At 38.1% G+C, this 18,421-nt stretch overlaps 1 protein-coding gene across 6 annotated transcripts in view; it reads left to right on the forward strand.

The window, feature by feature from the left end:
- The first annotated feature begins 1,657 nt into the window (after window positions 1–1,657).
- Window positions 1,658–18,421, forward strand: part of PPP3CB (protein phosphatase 3 catalytic subunit beta) — a 48,195-nt gene continuing 31,431 nt past the window's right edge. For 3 of the 6 annotated variants that reach the window (XM_012557513.1, XM_004383228.1, XM_004383229.3), the window contains exons 1-3: window positions 1,658–1,876; window positions 14,959–15,159; window positions 15,846–15,970. In XM_012557513.1, coding sequence (XP_012412967.1) covers window positions 1,792–1,876; window positions 14,959–15,159; window positions 15,846–15,970 — 411 coding nt within the window. In that variant the 5' untranslated portion in view covers window positions 1,658–1,791. Of the gene's footprint in view, window positions 1,877–2,043; window positions 2,388–11,335; window positions 15,160–15,845; window positions 15,971–18,421 lie in introns of those variants that run through there. The other 3 variants (XM_023737680.1, XM_023737679.1, XM_012557514.2) reach the window with 3 other exon arrangements.

An 18,421-nucleotide genomic window follows, 5' to 3' on the forward strand; every position in this document is an offset into this window, starting at 1 on the left:
ATACATATATATATATATATACATATATATATATATATATATAATATGTACATACTATTGACTGAGCGAAGATTAGGAGCCAAGGAGGGGTTGAAAGATATAGGGAGTCAATGGCCCCTAAAATGGAGTGGTTTACTTTCCTTCTTACTGCTGCTGGCATGTTTCCTATCCTTTCCTGCCAGAGGTACTCATACATCACAAATCTCCCCCCTCCCCTCCTTAGAGAGGTTTTCTGGGAATTCGAACTCCTCTAACAAACTCACGCCTGGTCTATGTACTGGTGGTGCCCTCCCTGTACCTTACAGGTTTGTGATGTGCCTCCTATCCCTTCCTTACTATTTTCTCATGGCTGCCCCTCCCCTCTCCTTCCCATGGAGTTATGACACTTCCATGCCAGAAATATCCCTTTTTACCCCTGCCTCACTCCCAAGAGTCCCTTCCCTCTAAAAGATATTTTGTGGGCTCCCTTTGCAAAGAATATCCACTGGGCATTCCCTTCCTCTTTCACTCCAGGTCTCAGATCATTGAGATTGACACAAAGAAGATATAGAAAAGTACTCTTTGAGACCTTTAGGCCAGTGCTTACCTATTGTCACATCCATCATTAACAGATTCTGAAGCAATGTATTATGGAGCAGGAAGGCGGGCAGGAATTTCTCTCCCCACCCCATTTGGATCCTACCCTATTAAGATATGTAGAGCTTACTGGATATGCTGGTCTCTGTCCATGACTCAACACATCTCCTAGTGTCATATACCCTCTTGCCTTCTGATAAGTATTGATCAGTCAGTCTGTTTTTATCTGTCTACCTTCTTCCCCATGAATGTCAAGTCACCTTGGTCCCTATAAAGGTTCCATAAGTCACCTGGGCCCAGATTCTGTATGTGCAAAGAAATACTTTACAAATTCAGGTCCTGTTCCAGGATCCTGAACCCCTGGTCCTCGAAGAGTAGGTATACCCCAAGATGAGAACTGTAGGCAAGGCAGTTATGCCCCCCAATCTGGGCACAGGAAGACAGGGGCAGAGGGGCTTCCGTTTGTTCTAGCAGATGCCGTTGGAAGAGAGGAATTAATTTCCAATTTCCTCTGCCTTCCAAATTTCTATTTTCTGAATGAATCAAGAGAGAAGTCGTGTCCTTTTCAGGTGAATTCTGCAGATTCTTTCTTTGAACACCTCTTGGTGTCATCCGTTCCCTTCTTACCTGTTTTGATTCTTAACCCTTGGAGCCTAGACTGCTCCAGCTGCATTTTAACTCTGTGCCTTCAGGCTCTCGACAAACTAAACAAAAGGGCCAGAATCCTCTCTCCAATTCCATTTGGAATGGTCACTTCCCTTCTCTAGAACCTCCAATGCCTCCTCTGTTCTCGTTCCTGTGCCCAGATCTGGTAGCTCAGTTGTTACACATTTCTCTATCAGAAGATTCTGAGGTTTGATAACGTTTCCCTATCTTACTGGGAGCTCTCCTTGAGAGCCGGTGTCGTTTCCTCGCACTCAATTACGGAAGCAGCTAGCTACAGACTCCCGCCTCGCCTATGTTTCGTCATGCACAGAATTTTAACCTGATCCCTTGGCCTTGTCCTGTTTCTCTCCTAGCCTCAGTAATTTTGCTCAGGTCCCTAGAACCTGCCCCGCCCCCACCCCCGCACGCGCGGTGCATGCCGGTCTCAGCCCTTCTGCTGGAAAAGAGGGTCCGCCATGTTCCCCGGCGGCGCCGCCGCTTGGCTCTGGTAGCCGCCGCCCCCGCCCCCAACCCCGCCCGGCCCAGCGCTAGCCGAGCCCCGGGCCCAGCATGGCCGCCCCGGAGCCGGCCCGGGCTGCACCGCCCCCACCCCCGCTCCCGCCGCCCCCTCCCGGGGCTGACCGCGTCGTCAAAGGTGAGAGGTGGGCGAAGCCCTGGGGGCCTGGCCTGAGGAGCTGTGTGTGAGGGCGGGCGGGAGACCGTCCCTTCGGGAGCGGGCCCGGAAGGGCGGGCGAGTGACTGGCTGCCTCTCTTGGGGAGTGGCCCTTGGGCGGGCCCCTGCTGGGCTGAGTCGGTGGCGGCGGCTCCGCGGTCTCCCGCTTGCCTTCAGGCCGTGGCAGGGGTTTAGCTCTCGGGTTCTCCTAGCCGAAGGGTTGAGGCGGCTAGCCGCAGTCAGCCCTTTTCCTTTCTAACTCTGCCTGTCAAAGCGGCCCAGTGGCCGCGATTAGCTTCCTACTCCGCGACAGCTGCACGCCAGGCTTGCCCGGGCGCACCGAGGGGCTCGGAGACCTTCAGCCACGCGGGCCCGGGCGATAAGCAGTCAGAAATCACCTCGGCTTTGGCCCACGCCTGCTCCCCAGTGACAGCCGTCTGTCCTATCCGCGCCTAGTTAGCGCCAGCCGCGGTGGTTCACGCTCGGCCCTCAGGTGCCTTCTCGCGCGGAAATTGGGGGAACCATATGGGATTGGAGAAGGTGAAGGGCCGAGGCAGGATTTGGGACCGAAAGCATTGAATGAAGAGTAGAAGAAAACGCAACATTAAAAAAAAAAAGCCTCATGGATAGGAAGAATATTTGCTTAGAAAACCGTCAACGTTGTTTGGTCAAAGGCCAAAAGGGGTTACCTTTCCTCTCCAAACACACATGCACGCAGGAGCTCTCCCGCCTGGAAGAAAAAGTTAAATGTTACTTTTGTTTCTCGGTTGAGGCCAAATTTGTGGATAATTACCTACAGCGGTCAGCAGCTTAATTTAAAATAGAGAAATTGAAGGCTAATTGAGAATTGCTTAAGATTTCCTAGCTCTCTGGGAGACTGCACCAACTTCAGAACTGCTATGGAGGTGAAAAACAGAATTTGAAATGATTTTTTTCCGTATAGTTTTGTCAATAAATTGAAATTTTTTGATTCTTTTAGAATAAAGTTTTCTTTTTTGTTGTATTACATTTATTTTGAAAAGATAGGCGCTCCTTTTATTTGTGGCTATTTTTTTTTCACTTAGTTTCTCAAATATACTGGCACAATGTTTAAACACTTGTCAGTACAGCTTTTGAAATCTGACCAGATACGTTTCCATTAAAATATTTAGAAACAAGAAAAAGTTTTCACTTTGTGTTTTAATTTTCAGTTTGAGCCACTTTTGGTTCTTCAAAGAATTACACTGACTTGTACCCAGGCTTCTGTGGATTATTTTAAAAGTTAGTATATCCAGTTGGCCCAGGCATTAGAATGAGCTGAATAAAGGTTTTATGGAATCCTTGTTCTGAAAAATCTTTTTAAAAAGAGAGAAAAAGAATTAGTAGTTCAGACATTCATCCTGTCATGAAATCCTCCGTTTTTGTAGGGGTGGGAACAGGGGACATGGGCTACTTTTTCATTGTCTGACTATATTTCTGTGTCCTCTTTCATTTCCCTGGGCACTGCTAGATGGGCATGCCTGAGCAATGAGTTTATGCTTTCCTTATGCTTGTGAATCTTCTTGTCCCTTGTCATATATATGGTAGATGTTTTCCCTCTGCTGCCTTAATGCAGTAAAAATAAGATTGCAAGCATAGGCAGATTCCTTAAGGGTGAGTTGTGAATCCAAGACATAGTCATATTTGCAGTTTACTGGTATGGAATAAAGCCATTTGATCTTGATAAATAGGAAAGGAGCTTATTGGTACAAAAATTATAGTTAAAGCACATGGGTATCATATCTCATGTGCTGAGTTGTATCATCTTCGTGAGGACAACTTTCTTTATGGAATTTGTTAACCAGTTGGAATGCCAGATATGGATCACATGTTTAGAAATGGTGTGCAACAGACTAGTATGCCATGTTCATGGAGTCTTATCTCCAGTTCCTGCTGTAGCTACTGGGAAGTTCACCTTTCATACAGATACAGAAATCCACTTTTAGATTTCATCTTCAGGCTACTTTCTTGCCTTCTACATTCAATAATTGTACCATAATGTTACATTTAATGACAAAAAACACTGATGGCCTGAAGATACTAGGCCACAGTGGTAGGGGCAGATTTTCAACTTACATTTAACTTGTTAAAATCCAGGACGTGGAGCTGGTTTTACAACGGTACCATTTTGTAGTACCAGTAGTCCACCCTTATCTGCGGGGTATACATTCATAGACCCAGCGTGAGTGCCTAAAACCTCGGAGAGTACCGAACCCTATCTATGTTATGTTTTGTCTTATACATACATACCTATGAAAAAGTTTAATTTATAAATTAGTTATGGTAAGAGATTATCAATAATAACTAATAAGAAAATAGAGCAGTTATCACAGTATACTGTAATAAAAGTTACGTGAATAGGGTCCTCGGGCGGGACAGAACTAGACGGCGCACGATTTCATCGCGCTACTCATTTAACTCTTGGACCGCTGTTTGACTGCGAGTCAGTTAAACCGTACTGGCATGGAATACAAGTAGTCTTTTTGCTCCCTGGTACTTTTCCTTATTGTCTCTAAATTTTATGCGCTTGCGCTTCAAATCAAGTTTTTATGGTCACGTAGGTTTCGAAAGGGATATAGATCTTTAAGTGTTTAAGATGCGTGAAATTTACTATGTGGAGAAGTTTGGGAGCTTGGAATATTGTAGTGTGGTTCACGGAAAAATGCGATGAGCTCTTCACTGAAATTGGTTGTGATTCTGTATCACTGACTTATGGGTGATTAGGTTTACTTGATAATTAAAGCAAATTCGGATCTGAGCCTACTTCAGCTGCTAGCTCAGGTCAAATTTATTTCTGTTTGAAAGTTAATGTAGCTCCAATTATTTAGGTGAGATAGTATGCCCTCCACTATTTTTCTGTTACCATTTTTTCTCTTCTTTAGCTAAGAATTAGAAATAAGAAAATGGAAACAAACCAACCGTTTACACCTGTGTACTCTCCTGCCACATTAGCAAAATTGGTGTGGGTATTAAAGCAGAAAACCTGAATTTAAGAAGTCCTGGTGGCACACTGGATAAAGCACTTGGCTGCTAACTGAAAGGCCAGTGGTTCGAACCCACCAGGAGCTCCAAGGAAGAAAGATGTGGCAGTCTGCTGTGTAAGGATTAACCCAATGCCATTGAGTGATTCTGACTCATAACAACCCCATAGGGCAGGGTAAAACTGCCCCATAGGGTTTCCAAGGAGTGGCTGGTGGATTCAAACTGCCTACCTCTTGGTTAGCAACCAAGCTCTTAACCACTGCACCACTAGGGCTCCTCTGTACAGATTACAGCCTTGGAGACCCTATGGGGCAGTTCTGTTCTGTCCTGCAGGGTCTTTATATGAGTTGGAATCAACTTGAGGGCAATGGGTTTGAATTGTCTAGGTACTTCCTTTTTTTTTTTTTTTTAACCAGATACTTTAAATAATGTGTCTTACTTTTTGCCATGTAGACCAGGGTCCAGATTTGTGAAGTTGGATTGTCTCTGAGATGATCAAGTCTGTTTGAGTTATGATACAAAAATTCACCTTCACTTAAAGGGCATTATCCATATTGTGTATCTGTTCATTTAAGCACCTACAGTGTGACTCATTTCTTTTGCATTCAGCTTTTTTTTTTTTAATTTCCCAGGTTAGTTATATTTACCTTGTCTCTTAAATTATTAGACTTTCAGAATGGACCAAAATGCTGAAGTGTGTGTGCTTTTTAAGTATTTTTTTTTTTAAGTATTTTAAGTATTTTTTGAAGTATTTTTGATGGACAACTTCATGATGCATTTAGGTTCTGTTGCCAGCCTCTCTGCTTATAAATCTGAGGTCATTTGGCTAAAGTGTTTTCCTGTACCCTTAGCTTTGTTAGGATTGGTTATTTTCATTACAGATTTTCAGATGGCTCACACAGGTCTTGGGGTCATAGCTACTTCAGTGTTTCTATTTCTTTATATTTTAAAGCAGCTTTAAGTTTTGTTTACAAAGTCTATTTTGTGGGCTTAGCTATCTAAAAAGATAGCTCTTGAAAATGATTTTTCTTTCCACCGCCTTTAAAATGTTAACCATACTAAAGTAAATCTCCAGTACCGTGTGTCCTAGAGAAAATAAAGGAACAGAGAATATAATGTGTGTGTATGTGTGTGTGAGAGGGAGAGAGAACACGGGTAACAAGTCATCTTAGAAGGAAAATGCCAAGGAGGAAATGCAGCTCCTCAGTAGTGAGGCAAAAGCCTCAGGTTCCAGAGCTATTGAATGAGTTGGCAAGAGATGTAAGGAAAAGTTTGATGAAAAGAACCTTGGTTTCTTAAATGAGGTGTGTTTTAGTGCCAATCATGTGACTTCATTTCACCATAAAAATGTTTATACACAGAGATGAAATAAGCTGAAGCTAATTGGGCATCCTTGTATGGTATGTAGAATTTATTTTGGAACGTCAAAGTAATCAAGTACCAACTGTTTATTAAATGCCTACTGTTCAGGGAGACAACAGAAATATAAAAGATACAGTCTCAGTCCTTGGGGATATAAGCATTCATGAAAAGTTAATAATATAAGGTGTCATAAGGAAGAGCATGATTAATAATTGCCAGATAAGTGGCAGAGCCAGTGAGATGTCTGGGTTCAAAGGAGCTGGTGATGAGTCTGAGCTGGAAACGCCTAGGAAGAGTTTGTACAGGAGAGAAGAGACTTTGAAAGATGGGTAGAATTGAAATAGGCAGAAGAGTGCAACATTTATCACGTGCCTGTTCTGTATGAGCCATTGTGCCAGGCATTGGGATACAGAATTGAATAAGATGTAAGCTATATTAAATAAGACATATTCTCTTGGCGTGCTGGCAGTCTAGTGAGGGAGATGTTGTTGTAAATAAATAATATATAATGAGTTAGGTACAGAGTACTATTGGAGCTGTAAAGAAGGAATTGACTATCTTACTTGGAGAGAAATCATCACTGAGAGGATAAATGTTTTGAGATGGACCTTGAAGGATGTGTAGAATTTCTCCATACAGAAAGTCTGGGGTAGAGAAAACATTTTCTGGTAGAGAAAAAGCAGCACAAAGGCACGGAGTTTGAAAAAAGCATGAAATGTGTGATAGTAGTGTGTAAAGTGCTTGGCAAGGAGTGGCAGGAGATGAAGTTGGAAAGGATTTTTCGTATGCCAAGTTGAGAAGCTAGAATTTAAACAAGCAATATTACAGCCTGTGAATGATTAAGAACATGAGCTCTGGAGTCAGACTGCCTAGGTTTGAATCCTAACTCTACCACTTAATAACTCTCTAACCTTGGACAAGATACATAATATCCCCAAGCCTCAGTTTTCTCATCTGCAAAATGGAGTTAATAAAGCATTAATATCATGAGATTTTTGTGAGGATTAATGGAGACACTGCATGTAAAGTATGTACCACAGTGCCTGGCCTGGCACATGATAAGCACTCAACCATTGGTAGCCATCATCATTATTATTATTGAAGGTTTTAAAGTAGAAGAGTGACCCAGATCTTGGTTTTTGAAAGCTAATTCTGGTAGTGTTGTGTGCAATGAATAAATAGAAGGGAAGAGGCTTCAAGTAGGGTGTCTAGTTTAGAAGAGTAACTAGAGAGGTGACCAAGACATGAATTAAAGAAGGAGAGAAACTAGATATGACACAGTTTCCAAGTAATATTAGGTAGATGTACTGGATTGGTGATTGGGTATAGGAATGAAACAGGTGGAAGGGCAAAACTTTTTTCAGAAACACTAATCAGCTAATTTTGCTTTAGGGATTGAGCTAGGACAATCGTAGCTGGAGGCAAAGATTGGAATAATACGTGAAAGACTGGGATGGGTTAAAATTTAAAGGACCTTGAAAATAAGATTTAGGTTTTCTTTTTATTAATCTTTAGGCATTAAGAAACTACCCAAAATTTTTGAGTAGGTTAATTTAGCTGTTCTTTGTACAATTAAGGGGAAAGAAGAGTAGAGATTAGATTGTTCTAGTAAACAAAGTGATAAGAACTTTAACTAGCATTGCAGCAATGGAGATGTAAGAAAATGAAGAGAATTTGAAGAATCAAAGGACTTGGTGTCCAGAAAGAGAACACTGACATCAAAATTTTAAGTGTGAAGAACACAGTGGTGATACCATAACAAAAAATAAGCCAGGAAGGGGAATCAGTTTTGAGGGAAAGGTATTGTAATCAAAGAACTACCATAAATTAAAAGAGACCCAAGGGAATACTTTGAAATTTTAAAGGAAATGCTGCTAGATGTATTGAATCTTCCCTTAGAGTCTGTGGCCAACTCATGCTTCCACCCCTGGCAAGTGAATGGGTTAATAACATTTTTCATGAACAGAAAAGTGACCTCTCCAGTCAGCAAAGAATTGTCAGTGTGTTGGTACAAGCCAGATAGTACTGGAGCAGCTGTCTGAAGACCTCAATTTCAACCATGGCTCTACCCCTTACTAGTTGAAATTAAATTCTCTGAACCTGTTACCTCATTTGTGAAATGGAGATAAAACCTGCCCTACCAAACTCACAGGGTGTCTTTGAGAATCACATAGGATTATGTCTGAAAATCCTTTGTAAATTGTGAATAAAATGTTATATATTGTCATTACTACCCAGATTTGTGTGAAGATAAGTATTTTAAAACTATATCATTAATTCAATAAACATTTATTCATACCTATATTCGAATCACTAGGTATGTAGAGATGAAAGCATAGCCCCCTCCCTTCAAGAAACTCATAAGGGAGACAGATATTTACAGTGCCGTGATATAAGTGGGCAATCATATGCTGTTCTGTGGGACCACAAAGAAGGGCTACCATTAACCTAGGCTGGGAAGATCTGGAAAAGTTTTCAACAATAGGAATATCGGAAATGAGGTTTAAAGACAAGAAGTTAGTTTAGAAGACAAAGGATGGGAGGAATAGCATACTCCAAAAAATCAAGTAGAGCATGCAAAGTATAGAGATGAAGAAGAGTGATGTAGTTTAAGAAATGAAAATAAGTCAAAGTGTCTGCAGTGTAGGCCATGTCTGGAATGTGAGGTAGTGGTAAAATATGAGAGTGGGAATGTAGGCATGGGCCAGATCACAAGAGACCACATATGACATTAAGGTGAAGATACGGATTTTATTTAATGAAGCCAGTCTTGAAGCAGGAGAATGTTGAGATTTTTGAGTTTTAGAAAGGGTACCCTGTGAGTATTGTGGAGCATGGGCAAAATTTAAGATTGCAGTAATTCTAGAAAAAAATTAAGTCCTTATTCAATTGTTCTGGGGCCCAAAGGGACAAAACAGATCAGCAAGTTATTTAGGACCTATTGGCTATGTAGGAAGAGGAAGAGGGAGCTGTCTAGGAGCATTCCCAAATTAGTTGGGTAAATGTATTGGTAACAGTTAAGAGGGAAAGACAATGCATTCGATTTTGGACCTATTAAGTTTGAGATATCTATGGAACATCCAAGTGGAGATATTTGATAGTTGAATATGGATCTGGAGTTTAAGGGTGAGATATGGACTCAAGTGATCTATTTGTTATTCCTCAAAATACAGATGCTAGGTGAAGCTGTAGATATGAATGAGATTTTTAATTTAGGGTAGTGTGAGAAGAGGGTCAAGGACAGAACCGTAGGGCACACTGACATTTAAGGACCAGAAAAAGGACTGAATTCATTAACCAGGCCAATCAGGTATGACCAGAGAAGTAAGAGGAAAACTAGGTGAATGATTTCAGGAACCCGAGAGAGAACAGAGTTCCAAGGTACAGGAATGAGAACAGAACCCAGATAAATGTGGATTGAGGAAGATGGATAAAAGGTGAGAAAATGAAGATAACAATTTGGGTAGATCCATTTGTCAAAACAAGATATAAATGGCAGAAACTACAGGGATAGGAATTAAGGGAGAGTTACTAGTTTTTAAGACTGCAGAGATTTAAGTATGCTTACCTGCTCAAAAGGAGCCTTGGTGGCACAGTGGTTAAGAGCTCGGCCACTAACCAAAAGGCCAGCAGTTCAAATTCACCAGCCGCTCCTTGGAAACCCTATGGGGGCAGTTATACTGTGTCCTATAGTGTCATTATGAGTTGGAATCAACTCGATGGCAACGAGTTAACAGGATCTGCTCAAAGGAAAGACCCAATAGAGAGTAGAGGTAAAAGAAACAGGACAGGAGTATGTGGAGGGAGGATGGTTGAAGTAAAGAGGTAGAGGGAAATGGGATTCAGATAAAATGCTTAGTATTTGATAGAAGGAATACCTCTTCACTGAAAAGAAATAGACGAATACTAGTGTAGATGTGGATGGAAAGGGACAAGAAGGTGAAGTTTTGGTCTGAAGGCCTTGATTTTCTCTGAAATTGGAAGCAGCACTGATTACTGAGTAAGATAAATGGGCAAAGGGCTGAAGGAAGATGTGACCATTTGAAATCTCCATTGAGGAGAATGGGAAAGGGCACAGGCTAGAATGTGTAGTGGAATTGCTGGAAAGTGCCAAGGGCCAGCAAAAGTTGGAGATCATGAGTTGTAGTAACACTGAACCATTTTGATGATTTTATGCTTAGCACTTAAGTTTAGACATTAATTCATCCAAAAATTGGGGTTTTGCCTGACAGATACAAAAGAAGGACAAAAAGGCAAGACAATTAAGGATGTTGTTTTAAAAGTGGGTGGATGGTGGAATAACTTCAAAATTGTAGGAAGTAATGGTAGCCAGAACGGGTTGATAAGAAGGAGCTGTCCAGGTTCTTGGCACAATAGAAGAAGGATATAATAGGGAATGAAATTGGAAGGAAAGGAGAGTTTGATCGTGAAGTGAGAGATTGGAGTCCAGGATTTCAAAGGTGGAGCAGTAACTATGGCCAAGGCTGTGAGGCACTGAAGTAGAGTGGAACCTCAAGCCTCTCAGTTCTTAAGTTTTACATAGGTCATCCACATGGACATTGATGATGATGGAACTTAGAAGGCTTATGAGCCAGGAACCTGAGTTTAGAATGAATGTGGGAGATAACCAGAAGTTTAGTAAATAGCAGGGACAAGGTAAAATAGCTAGAAGGCATGAACCTTAAAGGAGGAAACATTTTTTTTCTTCAGTGGGGTGATGATTTGGAAGTACTTAATGGAAAGCTAAAAGAAGGCCGAAGTGTACTCTGCTGAGAGTCATAGAGTGTGGAAAAATGGGTGGCATCCACTTTGAAAAGACTGGGAAGAGGTGTCTTTCAGGGAAACCAAGTTTTATAAGCTAAAGAGATGAAGACAGCCTTCTGAAGAGCCAGAGTAAGAGAAAGAGAGAGAGTGTGTATGTGTTGGGGAAGAAAGGTGTTTAGCTTTTTTTTTTTTCCTTAGGAATTCTGGAAGGTTCAATGGAAAGGATTGAGAGAGGAGACAGTCAGAGGATGGCATGGTGATGTAAAGAAAAACAGCAGAATTCAAAAGTATGGATGACGGGGGGACTTTATTTTGGGTAGTTGTCAAGGATGGCAATCAGGCATCTCAGTGACACTTCGGAGTAAAGTTGTTCAGCTGGTACAGGCTACCCCCTAGTTGGTATTGAAGACTTCATAGGGCTCATAGTTTTCAGCCTTTGCTTAGAGTTGGGGTACATAGTTTCTATGATCTTCACTCCCATTTTGCCTCAGTCCCTGATCAATCTGTGTCCGTGGTTTATTTTTCCAACTTCCTACTTAAAAACTTATTTTTTAGCTACCATACATTAAATGTGAGTGAAAATACCATATGAATGTTATTAATTGCTATACAGATATGCCCTTCATGCCAAAATTTGGGTGAAAGAAAATTTTTAAACAGAACAGTTTGGTCAAAATTCATATATTAAAACCAAATCAAATTTTAGGTTGTCCCAAGTAATCCTCCATTATTAGTCATTTTTGTTATTGGCCATTTACATGGTTCTGGTTTTTTTCTTATCACAAGTGTAGAAGAGTAGGAAAAATAGTCTGAAAGAAAATAACTTTGGAAGAGCAGAAATAATTTAAAAAAATTAGTAGTATTAACAAAACCTTAAAAAACCTGAAAATTAGATAAAATGCTTTAAAATGCCTTCAGAGTTGTAAAAGAAAGTAGTTGAGAATATTAATTTTTGGTGGAAAAAAAATTTTAACCCTCTGCTGATTAACTTGGAGCCTTGCTGGTGCAGTGGTTAAGCATTTAGCTCCTAACCAAAAGGTCGGCAGTTTGAATCCACCAGCCGCTCCTTGGAAACCCTATGGGGCGGTTCTGCTCTGTCCTGTAGGGTCACTATGAGTTGTAATTGACTTGACGGCAATGGGTTTGGTTTACTGAGCAACTTACTTTAGGCCAGATTCTATTTGGTCAGTTTTCTTTTGCCAGGACAGATCACCTGTTGAAGCTCCTTTCTCCAACTGTCAAACAGTACTATATATGCCTTTTTTCTCTCTTGTTTTCTTGTTCACTGATATATCAAAACTTACTCTTTTGCATCTCCCTATTCTCCACTTTGTGAAGTTATTACAGCACTGATCCTTCATAGTTTTCACCCATGAATCTACGGCATGTCTCCATCCCTCAACCTGTACCCATTTCTTAAAGGTATGCCAGCTGGTTTTGAACTGTGAAAGTATGCCTTGAGTTGAAGAAGAAGTAGACAAACTTAGGTTTATAGATAACTAACTCATGGGCATGAAGGCAGTTTATACTTTTTTTTTCAGGTGAATAAAGACATTCTGGCTCTTAGTTAACCAAGCATCAATACCTCAGTGTGACTTGAGGTGGAGTATTCACAGTGTGTGTAAACAGTACCACTTGTATCTAGCTGAGTTGGGGGAGGAGGGAGGAGTCCCCACGTAGGTTTTTAGGAAGTTCTGTATTTTGAACAGAATTCAGCCATTAGTGGAATTAATGTTGTTGATTGTTAGGAAGTACATATGGTCTAGAATACAGCATCCTAAATCAAATAATAATGGAGTGGAGTGATAAAAAGATCCTTTTCGCTTGATGAGAAAAACCACACGATCCTGTCTTGGTCTCAGATATTTGTATTTAAGAGATAGTTAACCTTCTCATGTTTTAAATGTTCCCAGAGCAACTTTTGGTTTATTTAATAATCAATTTGTTATATTTTATATTTTTGAAGTTTACTGATCGGTGGCAAGTTTGATTGTAGCATAATATATAATGGGAAAAACATTTTAACTGAGGATTTTATTTTGTTAGAATATAGGAATACTATATTTGGGGCAGTAAAATGTATTTTAATGTCTTGTTCTAGATGCAATAAAAAGTAATCGGAATAAATGTATTTGTAATGAAGGGAAAATAAGCAAGTTCAAGTTTTCTTTTACTAAGTAGCAAAAAAAAAAAAAAAAGATTGGTGATTTCAGAAGTTTTAGAAGTTATGGGCCTTAGCTCTTACCTTACTTCTAAATGATAGAGTTCCTCCTATATTTTTTTTCTGCGTATGAGAACGTGGTTATTTATTCCCTCTTAGATAATTGATATAATTCTAACCATGCTCCCTTTTTTTAGTTACTTTGTTTAAGTTGAAATATGAAGGAGAAGTTGGTCCTATACATTCCCTGGCTTCCATATAATAATTGATAATCACAATAGTGACCCTTAAACAACAAGAAAATACTATATACTGTATACCCAAATATAGTGAGTTTTTTCCTAAAACAGTTTTTTTCCCAGAAAAGAGGGAGTTGCCTTACGTTTGATTCTGTACATAGACTCTTACTATAAATTTCTGTCACACTTTCTTTATTTTGAAAAACAAAGTACTGTTTGAGACAGAGCCTGAAACTACTTAAGTTGAAGCTGATTTTGCAATGCATAAAGAGATCACTTGCTGGAATCAGTAAAAAAGGAATCAAATAAATGTAACAGATACTTAGTAATTTTTCATAAGTGTATGACCTCAAAATTGTGCTAGATAGTATTGAAAACAGGCCTTTTTTATTCCATTCAACAAATATCACTTAAACATAGTACATTTGGTGATTAGTTTATAAAAGTCATAAATACACACTAAAAAAACAAACCAAACCTGTTGCCATTGAGTCAGTTCTGACTCATGGCAACCCATGTATGTCAGAGTAGAACTGCACTCCATAGGGTTTTCAATGGCTATAATCTTACGGAAGTAGATCACCAGACTGTCCTTCCCTGGCGCCACTTAGTGGATTGGAACTACCAACCTTTTGGCTAGTAGCTGAGCACAAACCATTTGTGCCACCCAGGGACCCTAAATGCACACTACAGGAGTGAAAAAGTCAACCATTTCAGTAGTTAGACAGATAGCAACTTGGGGTTTGGGATAGATTTGTAGTGATAGCATTTTCCACATACTAAAGAAGTGCTGCATGTCAAGCAACTTAGATGGAAGTGAAGATAATTTGCTCTCAAAAGTGTATCAGATGACTCAAGAAGTGACTCCAGTGATACGGAATACACTGATTTCAAAGATGTGCATAAAGATTTTGAATAAAAATGTTTTGTGAAACAAAGTAGGAGAACAATATTTCTAAATTATTAGAATTTATTAATATTATTTTAAAGCCATATGTAGAACTAAATATTAATTTCATAAGTAAGAATTTGACTTTCATCTCTATCCCTAAAAGTTTATTTTCAAGTTGACCAACAAACATTGTTTTTTATGTTCTTTATTAGGAAAATAGTGAATAACTTTATATTTGGGATTTCTTTCTGTTCAAACTGATGTGGTATTAAATTGTATTTATTGTGCATTTAAGGTGAAGAAGTAAATAATACATTTTCAGAGTTCTGCGAAAAAGATGTTTTGGCTTAAAGAAAAAAGCTTTAGTTATCTGGAAAGAACTTTTAAATTTTATGAGACAATTCATTCCTTTAATAATTCTCAACAAAGAACACATTATATACAGATTACTAAAAGTAATATAATTTGATTACTCTTTTAGAAAAAAAAAATTTTTTTTAAATTAACACCTTATATGTTGGATAGTTTGTCTGCCGAACAAATGGCCAAGAAACAAAAACTTCTACTTTTCGATCTTCACGCTTATTTAGTTTTTATGTTACTATGTCAGTAGTGTTTTATCTTTTATTAATTACAAAAATTTCAGCTGTCCCTTTCCCACCAACACATCGCTTGACTTCTGAAGAAGTATTTGATATGGATGGGATACCCAGGGTTGATGTTCTGAAGAACCATTTAGTAAAAGAAGGTCGGGTAGATGAAGAAATTGCACTTAGAATTATCAATGAGGGTGCTGCCATCCTTCGGAGAGAGAAAACCATGATAGAAGTAGAAGCTCCAATTACAGGTACACTTATTTATGTTTTGGATATAATTTTTATAACATCATTATTGCCTGGATATAAAGCTTTTTCCTCTTTCATCATATCTTACGCTAAATTAATATTACGTGGACATTATCTTGAATTTTTTAATTATTTTCTGTAATTTTTAGTTTTTAGTTCTTCAGTGAACAAACATAATCCTAAATCTGAGTGCAGAAGTTAGTCTAATATGCTTTTGTGAAAGGTTCATCGGTTGTGTTGGCCATACTTCAATTTGATATAACAAATAATTTACTTTGCTTTCAATCATTAAGGGCACATACTTCAATGTCATTTAAAATACCAAAGGTGATCATTTAGAGGTCAACAGAAAGTATTGAGTTAGAATGGAGATTTTACTGCTACCATTATAATTTTGTCATCCTAAAACTTAAACATATCCTTGGCTCCCTAAAGAGGCGCTCTATAAATTTAGATGAAAAATTTGTCACTGACCACAAATTTTGGTATTTCTGTTCCATCTTGTTACAGATCTTGAGCACATGAACAGTTGGTTACACATCATCCCTATCATAATCTTCATAGACCACGTCCTTCTCAGACATTTCTTGATAGCATTTACACTATCTCTTATATTAAAGAAATTAGAATTTAAGTAAAATTTGTTATTTCAGAGTTTTTTTCATATCTAATAATCTTCTTGTTTCAGTGTGTGGTGACATCCATGGCCAATTTTTTGATCTGATGAAACTTTTTGAAGTGGGAGGATCACCTGCTAATACACGATACCTTTTTCTTGGTGATTATGTGGACAGAGGTTATTTTAGTATAGAGGTAATAATCATATACTGTCATTTGATTTGCTGTTAAGTATTGACATAGATGGTTTCCATTAATTCCTGGTAAAATAAGTTCCTTAAAGTACCTGTGTTGGGTTCTTTATAAAACCTGTGTGTATTTTGAGTTCATTTGCTTGTTTTTTAAGCCACTACTTATTTCTTCTCTAAAACCATTCAGTTTATTTTCTTTGTATTCTCTGTTTATTTGTATTTAATTGTATGATTATAATTGCCATTTTTCCCATTGGTAATCATGAGCAGACTGAGAGCTCTTTATTGCCCTGTTATCTGGTGATCCAAAGGAGCTAGTGCTACTCTTGCCTCTTAGAACATGAACCTATGTGAAAAAAGATGAATTGAATTTCCTCTGATTAAATAAAGCATATTGTGTTAACTTTATTATTTAGACTGTAGTTTTTCTATGTTTTAAGTAGCTATTAAAACCCAAGTATGTCGTGTAGAATCTTGTGTGTACTGGAAGTATTCATTTGTTTTTAAAAAAAACTTAAGAGGCATTAAAAATGACCTGTTGATCATCATTTAACAGTAGATAGTTTTTTTGCTCCTCTTTCTTTTCTAATTATATAAATAAGATATGGTAAATATATGACAATCTGTATTTTCTGATATATGCCTCTCTCTCTTTTTAAAAACAAAAAGGGACTGTACCATAATATTGTTCCATAACTTGCATTTTTCATGCATCCCTGCAACAGTAGATGTCCTTCCAAGTCAGTAAATACAAATCTGCAGCATCATTTTTAATAGCTGCATTATATTCTACCAAATAAATGAAACTGTTAATTTAATCAAATCCTTATTGTTAGAAACTTGGAATGTTCTCAGTTTTTCCATTATAAATAATGCTTCAGTGAGCCTTGTTATACATGTATCTTTGCATACTTGCCCAGATTCCAGAGATTGAAGTGCTGGGTCAAAGCTCTACAATAGATACTTTTTATAAATCTGTGTTGAGCATTTAATGTATGCCAAACATGGTCTAAGCATTTAACACATATCAATTAATTTAATCCTTAACAACAAAGCTATAATGTTGTTATGCCCATTTTATAGATGAGGAAACTGAGGTTCAAAGAGGTAAAGTAACTTGTGCAGGGTCACATTGTTAATAAGCGGTGCAACCAGCCAGTCTGATTCAAGCCTATGCACTTTTTTTTCCCCAAATTTTATTTTGTTGTTGTTGAGAATATACACAGCAAAACATACACCAATTCAACAGTTTCTACATGTACAATTAGTGACATTGATTACATTCTTCGAGTTGTACAACCATTCTCACTCTTCCATTTTTGAGTTGTTCCTCCCTCATTAACATAAACTCACTGTACCCTGATGTTCCTATCTATCAAGTTGCTGTTGTCAGTTTGATCCCATATCAAGCCTATGTGCTCTTAACCAGCTCTCTCAGTAGATATTGAAGCCTTACCTGGTGAATTTTCGTGCGGATTACTGTTGTTTATACCACCTTCTCCAGTGTTTTCAACATAACTTCCTTTCTGAAGTGTGCTAGGATTTCTGTTGGGGAAAGGAATTCAGGGCTCTGTCTGTCCTGCTTCTTCCCTTAGGAATTTTATTATCCTGAATTCTTCTTCCCATTTATAGTTTCATTATCAACTCCCTCCATCTTCCTTGAATTATATCAGGGTTTCAAGAAAGCCAGTAGAATTTGACAAACAGTTTTAGGAAATTTAGTTGGTAACTAAGCATGTTTGTGTGTATTGAAGCATTATGTAGCTAACTCATTTAATACAACATTTTGTTATAAAATGAAAATAATGGAATCAAAGAGTAAGAACAGGTTGAGTTTATTAAGTATTGCTCTGTTGTATTATTTTTTTCTTGTGAACTAAATGAAGGTATGAATACTTACACATTTCAATATATCTGTTAAATATATTTCTTTATATTTATTATGTATAAATATAAAAATGTTCAGTATACTTGTTAAAAATAAAGTTTGTTTCTTCTTTTTGTATATGGTTATATTATAAACCATGTGTATTTCCAAACGAAGTAGTCTTCCTTTTTTTTTTTTTAAACAAGTAAGTAAAATGTGAGTCTGTTTCTTACATTAAATCTATTTAGAATAACGCATCTGCTGGCATAAATTAAACTGTTACACTGTTATTAGATACTCTTTTTATTTAAAAAATTGCATTTTCTTTAAATCAGTTTAGGTAATAGACATCTACCTTATGTAAGGCAACATTTATAATTGTGAGAGTTAACAAAACAAACATAAAACATGGGCCGTTACCTTCCTTAGACCGCATGGTATAATGCTTAAGATCAGAGGTGTAGAATCCTGACTTCATTACTTAAGAGTTTTGTGATTTTGAATGAGTTACTTAATGGCTCTTTGTTCTAATTTCCTCATTTTGTAAACTAGAGATAACACTACATACTTCATAGGATTGTATGAGGA

The sequence above is a fragment of the Trichechus manatus genome, unplaced genomic scaffold (assembly GCF_000243295.1).
Source record: "Trichechus manatus latirostris isolate Lorelei unplaced genomic scaffold, TriManLat1.0 scaffold00106, whole genome shotgun sequence".
NCBI classification, from domain to species: Eukaryota; Metazoa; Chordata; class Mammalia; order Sirenia; family Trichechidae; genus Trichechus; species Trichechus manatus.